This window comes from Nicotiana sylvestris, chromosome 7, assembly GCF_000393655.2.
Source record: "Nicotiana sylvestris chromosome 7, ASM39365v2, whole genome shotgun sequence".
Lineage (NCBI taxonomy): Eukaryota > Viridiplantae > Streptophyta > Magnoliopsida > Solanales > Solanaceae > Nicotiana > Nicotiana sylvestris.
In genome coordinates, this window is record NC_091063.1 from 84,539,370 (window position 1) to 84,546,783 (window position 7,414).

General features: G+C 32.3%; 1 protein-coding gene across 1 annotated transcript; it reads left to right on the forward strand.

Moving 5' to 3' along the window:
- LOC138873385 (uncharacterized) lies at window positions 1–883 on the forward strand. Its single transcript, XM_070151853.1, has 2 exons — window positions 1–290; window positions 388–883. Exons 1-2 carry the CDS (start codon window positions 1–3, stop codon window positions 881–883), a joined length of 786 nt encoding a protein of 261 aa, XP_070007954.1.
- Window positions 884–7,414: the final 6,531 nt, after the last annotated feature.

Here is a 7,414-nt window from a genome sequence, read left to right on the forward strand (position 1 = left end):
ATGTTCTTCTGCTTGACGATTTTAAGTCTAGAGAAGTTCATTAAGAAAGATGTTCCTATTCTGCCTGACGAAACTCCAGAAAATGAACGCTTCCTCGTAACTGAGGCGTGGAAGCATTCTGATTTATTGTGCAAGAATTATATTCTTAGCAGACTGGAGGAAGATCTGTATAACGTCTATAGTAATATGGAGAAATCAAAAGAACTGTGGATTGCGCTTGAAAAGAAATACAAAACTGAGGATGTGAGGTTGAAGAAATTGTTGCCGCAAAAGTTTTGGATTACAAAATGGTAGATAGCAAGTCTGTTATTACCCAAGTCCAGGAATTGCAAGTGATTATTCATGATCTCTTTGTTGAAGGTATATGTTGAATTAATACTTCTGTAGTATTAATTATATTATTATTACTAATATAATTTTCATTGAAGGTCTTGTCATCAATGAAGTATTCCAAGTTGCAGGGATGATTGCGAAGTTGCCTCCTTTATGGAAGGACTTAAAATATTACTTGAAACACAAACGCGAGGAGATGTTGCTCGAAGATCTCATTTTTCGGTTGATGATCGAAAAGGACAATAAAGTTGTTGAAGAGAATGGTCGTGAAAACTCAATAATAATTGGAGCAAACATTGTTGAGGATGCTCCACAAAATAACAAAAAGAGAAAGAATCCTTCTAGACCAAAAAGTAACCCAAGTAAGAAGCGACTCAAAGGAAATTTCTATAACTGCAGGAAGGCTGGACACAAATCTGCAGATTGTCGTGCTCCAAAGAAAGACAAGAAGAAGGGTCAAGCAAACATGATTGAAAAGCATGAGGATATTGATGACTTGTGTGCTATGCTTTCTGAATGCAACCTGGTGGGAAATCCCAAGGAATGGTAGATTAATTCTGGAGCCACTCGCCATATTTGTGCTGTTAGAGAAGCATTTGCTACATATGCTCTCGTTGGACCCAAAGAGACGCTTTCTATGGGAAATTATGCTATGGACAAGATTGAAGGTGTGGCAAGATATTTCTGAAAATGACTTCTAGCAAGGTGGTGACTCTGAGCAACGTCCTTCATGTTCCTAAAATTAGGAAGAACTTAATCTCTACTACACTTCTCGTCAAGAACAGGTTTAAGTGCATTTTTGTATCTAATAGTGTTGTAATAAGTAAGAACGAAATATTTATAGGAAAAGGTAACATCACTGAGGGCCTTTTCAAACTGAATGTAATGGTCGTTGAGAATAATAAAATTTCATCTTCTTCTTACTTACTTGAGACAAATGATTTATGGCGTATACGTTTGGGACATATCAATTTTAAAGCCTTGCAAAAAATGATTAATTTAGAAGTATTACCTAAGTTTGAATGCGGCTAATCAAAATGTCAAATATGTGTGGAATTTAAGTATGTTAAACATCCTTATAAGTCTGTTGAAAGGAATTCAAATCCCTTAGATTTAATTCACACAGATATTTGCGATATGAAGTCAATGTCATCTCGCGGTGGAAAGAAATGTTTCATAACTTTTATTGATGATTTTATATGATATTGCTATGTTTACTTACTTAGTAGTAAAGATAAAGCAATAAATACATTCAAGCAATATAAAAATAAAGTTGAAATGCAACTTAACAAGAAAATCAAAATGATAAGAAATGATAAGGGTGGTGAATACGAATCTCCTTTTGAAGAAATATGTTTAGAATATGGAATTATTCATCAAACAATGGCCCTTTACATGCCCTAATCCAATGGGATTGCGGGAAAAAAAAGATTCGATCATTAAAAGAGATGATGAACGCTTTATTAATAAGTTCTGATTTGACACAGAACTTGTGGGGGGAAGCCATTCTTACGTCTAACCAGATAGTAAACTGAGTACCCTATTGGCCTATAACAAAGCGCAATTCATTCCATATGAAAAATAGAAATGAAGGAAACCCAACTTGGATTATTTTAAAGTGTGGGGGTGTTTGGAAAAAGTGCAAGTTCCTGAATCCAAAAGGGTAAAAATAGGACCAAAAATCATTGATTGTGTTTTCATAGGATATGCAACCAATAGTAAAGCATATCGATTTCTGTTTCATAAATCATAAGATTCTGACATTCACAATAATACGGTTATAGAATCAGATAATGTTGAATTCTTCAAAAATATATCTGTATAAAAAGGAATGTGAGTCAATGGGTGAAAGATCTAAACGATCTAGGAAGAAACAAAAGAAAGTGTATCTAATCAGGAGGATCCAAGACGTAATAAACTTCAAATAATGTCTACTTCATTTGGACCAGATTTTGTAACTTTCTTATTGAAAAATGAGCCTCATACATTTAAAGAAGTTATGTCTTCTTCGAAATTATTATTTTGGAATGAGGCAGTCAATAGTGAAATAGAATCCATATTGAACAACCATACATAAGAATTGGTTGATCTTCCTCCAAGAAATAAACCGAGACAACGAGAAGGTCTTAACTATCTTGATACATACTCTCCAATTACAAGAATTATATCCATACGAATGTTAGTAGCATTAGATGTGGTATATAGTCTTGAAATTCATCAAATGGACATTAAGACGGTATTCTTAAATAGAGATTTGGAGGAAGAAATCTACATGGAACAACCTGAAGGGTTTGTAGTTCCGGGTAAAGAAAAGAAGATATGTAGACTTGTTAAATCGTTTTACGGACTAAAACAAGCACCCAAACAATGGCATGTAAAATTTAACCAAACAATATTGTCAAATGATTTTAAGATAAATGAATGTGCTAAATGTGTGTACATTAAAAATGTTCCAAATCACATAGTCATTGTTTGCTTATATGTGGATGATATGTTGATAATGAGTAATGATATTGCCAACATAAATGCAACTAAATGTATGCTAACTTGAGTCGATACACGAGTAATCCAGGTCAATCTCATTGGATGGCAATGAAACGAGTTTTGGGATATTTAAAACATACCCAAGACTTTGATTTGTACTTCAATAAATATCCTGTGGTGATTGAGGGATACTGTGATGCAAATTGGATCACCGGCTCAACAAATTCTAAGTCGACAAGTGGATATGTATTCATTATTGGCGGAGGAACGGTATCTTGGAAGTCGTCCAAACAAACTTGTATTGCCGATCTACAATGGAGGTTGAGTTCATAGCCCTAGATAAAGCCGATGAAGAAGTTGAATGGCTCCGAATTTTCTTGGAAGAGATTTTATTTTGGCCCAAACCGTTGGCACCAATATGCATACATTGCGATAGTCAAGCAGCAATTGGAAGGGCCGGGAGCGTTATATATAATGGTAAATCTTGTCATATACGATAAAGACATAAAACCGTTAGGCAGCTACTGTAAGCACGTGATTTTTGCCCTATATGAGAATTACTCCCAAAAAATTCAAAAATAAAATGATTTTTCTTTGGTGTGCAATTTTGTGATATTTTGTGATATTTTGAAGAATTATTTGTATTTGTCTGTGCGTGTTTATTCGCTAAATTAATAAAAAATACAAAAATATGTCGCATTTTGCATGTAGTATTTAATTCTACAATTGTTAGTAATTAAAATTGTTTTACAAAAATTAAAAATTACAAAAATAGGCATCGTTTGCATTTTTAGCATTTAATGTCCAAATATACAATTTTATGCTTAATTAATACTTAATTGTGCGTTAATTGTTATTGGGAGTTAATTTGCGCTTTTATAACTTAATTTAGTTCTTAATAATAGTTTAAGTATTTTTATAATTTAGTTTTAGAAAAAATAAAAGAAGAAAAGAGAGCGAAAATATAAAGAAAGTCGGAATTAGGCCTCTTCTTCAATTTCAAGACATAGGCCCAAAAAATGGCCCAATCTTCCCTACGACCCAGTCCATTTCGAACTGGGTCGACCCAGTCCATAACCCAAAAGACCCAATACCCCTATCTTGCATTTCAAAGACACAAAACAAAACAAAAAAAAAAAAAAAACCCTAAAAATGACCTAAGTCATCCGCCCCCCCTATCATTCTTCTTCTTCTTTTCTTCTTTCTTCTCCAAACTCTAAAACACACATCCATGGCTGCCATGGCTAAGCTCCAGCAGCTTAATCTCCTTCGACACAAGCGCACACACCACCAAGAAGCCCATCTTCTCCATGTCAAGCTCAAAAGGCTCGTCCATGGCTGCGTCTTCGTCGTCAACCCATCGCCATGTTTGTTGCTTTTTCTTGCTGCCTCTGCGTCGTCCATGGCTTCCCGAACTGCTGCTCCATTTTCTCCATAAGCTGCTGAACGCAGCAGCAGTAGACGACCAGCTGCTGCCCGTGTCCAGCTGCGACGAGCAGCCATGGCTGTCCGCGACGCTGCCGCTGCTCCTCCTTCCTCCGCCGCTGCTTCTACTTCTTCTTCGTCTTCGTCGTCCTTCGTTCGAGCTTTGGTCGAGGCTTGGACAGATTTGTTTACAATCAAAGTTCGTCGTTGATTCATCTCCGGTTAGTTGTTTTTGAGTTTTATTTTTGTTCATATTTTGTTTGATATTTTCCGGATCCAAAATCGTTAAATGATTTAATCCTTGTTTTGTTCGTTGTTCATCTTTGAAATAATTTTCTATTGTGTTCATGTTGTTTGTTAAATTAATTTTCAGATTTCAAAATAGAAGTTTAATTAGTTGTTTTCATGTTTATTTCATGTTTGTATTATTGTTTAAGTAAGTATTTGTTAGTTTGATGTTTGTTAGATTCAAATTGAAATTTAATCAACTATTTCTTCAATTTGTTTCATGTGTTTATGTATTGTTAGAAATTGTTAATATTGTTAAGTTCAAGTTTAAGTTCATAATTGTTTCTTCGTCGATCTTGTTATTTGTTTAAAGAATTTAGTTGTATTAAAGGAATATATTGTTTTAATCGTTTAATCCGTCATGTTTGTTGTCTTAAAATAGATTCATTCATGTTCATACTTTGTTTGGATGATCTTGAATCCGAATTTTGTATAGTTTGATTTCTTGTTTACCATTTATGATTATTGCTTGAATTGTTCTCATAATCTTGTTTTAAGTTTAATATAAGAATTGTTTGTTGTAATGTTGTTAGAGTTGATTTTAAGTTCAATATGATTGAATTTAGAAATCTTCATACTTTGATTGTTGTTGTTGTTGAATCCGAAAATAGGATTGTTTGTTGCTAAAATATTGTTCAATCAAATTTTAGTTGTTCTTTGTTGTTCAATTCGTGTTCATGTGATTTGTTGTTGAAATGTTGTTAAAATCGTGTTCATGTGATATTGTTGTTATGATGTTCATCCATGTTCATATTGTTGTTTGAACATTGTTAGAAATTGATCATATTGTCTATATTTTGGTTAAGTTTGATTAATTGATGTGTTATAGCTGATGGGTAGTTTGGTAAATTTGTAGTACGTTCAGGGGTAGTTTGGTAATTTCAGTAAGGTCGGAAGGGGTAGTTTAGGAATTGTACATTTTGAAATTGTTTATTTGAAGCATGGGGGACAAAATGAAATGGGGTGGGTTGTGATATGATTATTTAATATAAAGGGGGGACAAGATTTAAATTAAAGGGGAATCTTGCATTATTTTAAATAAAGCATGGGGGACAAAATATAATGGGGTGGTGTGATATGTTTATTTAATGTAATGGGGATGAGTGGAAAGATAATGGGTTGGGTAGAGAAAAAGTATTGATTTAATTGATTAAAAGATTTATGAGATGAGATTATATATATGTGAAGTCTTGAACACAAGACAACACAGAGAGAAGAAGAATACAGATAGAGAGAAAAAAACGGACAGAGAATAGAAGAGAGAAAAATTCCGAAAAATATTTAAGCTTTCAAAAATAAAAATAAAAGCTAAAAAATCTACTGCTTTCTTTCTTTGTTTGAAATTAGTATTAATGGTTGTTGTTTCATTTAAAGCTTAAAGCTTTTGTTTTTGGGATTACTACTCCACCGGTCTGTTACTGGGTTGTTACTATTGTTGGGCAGTTGTTGCTATTGTACTGTTATTATTGCTGCTGATTCTCATCATCATTTTCTTTTGCTTCCAATATCAGGTACATATCTGTAAATTCATGTCACGAAAAGCTTCAACATGACAAATTAATGAAGTTCGGGAATTATAATTCTGTTTTCCATTCATTCAAGTTTAGTAGTTAAAAATTTGGTTTTGTTTCAGTTGATTAATATAGTAGTACGTTTGGCGTAATGAATATAAGATAATTGTTACCTCTTAAAATTCGTTTAAGTGTTGTAATAATATCATCTATTTCGGAATTTTCATTAAGTGAAGTCATGATTAAAATATCAAGGTAGCGAACATGGCATAAAATGGGCCATTAATTACATCCCGTAATATTGTTAGCTAAATGCAAAGTAGAATGGAAGTATCAATAAATTACATTATTAGTATATCTTGTATAAAAAATCTGATTTTTTAGATTGATATAAGTTGTATGTTCATATATAGCATGATGATGAGTATATATATAATCATATGTGGAAGGTGAGTTGATACAATATTAGGAATGGTTCAAACGTATAACTATATTGCATGTGATGTAATTTTATTGAATCAATTTGTATAATAGTTCTCTTTCTTATCAACTTGACTCTTATCTTCCATTGCAAACATTAACCAAACCATTGCAACTTTGGACTAAAACAAATACATAAGAAGGACATAGGATTTATAAACGAATCGTGGCATTTTATGTAAAAGATATATAGAAGAAGAGTTCGCCTTAAATGAAACAATGAAAATTCTTCAGGAACTATTATTTGTTTATCAAATTAATTCTTTTTCCATTTTTATATGCGATTCGATTTTTTGATATATTAATGTTGTATCCACGATAAAAAATGATAGTATTTTTTAGTTACCTGTTGTTTGTTTCTTTTTCATATCATTAATTCTTTATAATTTGAATGGCTTGGAGGAATATAATTCATATGCGTAAAATAAGATTTGCAGTGAACACATAATAACTTTTGAATGTTTTTTTCAAGAAATATAGAGACGTCTAAATCAATGTTTCTCTATGGCTTTCATATAAAAATAAGTGGATATAATAAACAATTTGTAAACAAATTTATACTACCATCAAGAATATTTTTGTAATTAGGGATACGTTCGCGTAACCTAATTATATTTCTAAAGGCAATTCGGATTATGCGTTCGCGCAACTTCGATCGAATATTTAATAAAAGGGATTTCTCGGAGAATATCATTATTAATTTCATATAACTCGAGATGTGCGGTTCAATATTTAATGATACAAGAGCGACGGACATTCTTAATTTTATTTTAAGCACAATTTCGAACTTAAGTCTATTTTTATAAATAAATAAAAATTTCGAAAAAAATAAATAAATTATATTATCAATATCATTGTGTATACGTACGCGTGACACGATTTTCACGTTAAAA

Bases quoted from the DNA above. Each gene is read 5' to 3' on its own strand.
- LOC138873385 (XM_070151853.1), top strand. From the start codon at position 1: ATGTTCTTCTGCTTGACGATTTTAAGTCTAGAGAAGTTCATTAAGAAA. The intron at 291-387 runs GTAGATAGCAAG...ATACTTCTGTAG, and splicing joins AAGTTTTGGATTACAAAATG to TATTAATTATATTATTATTA.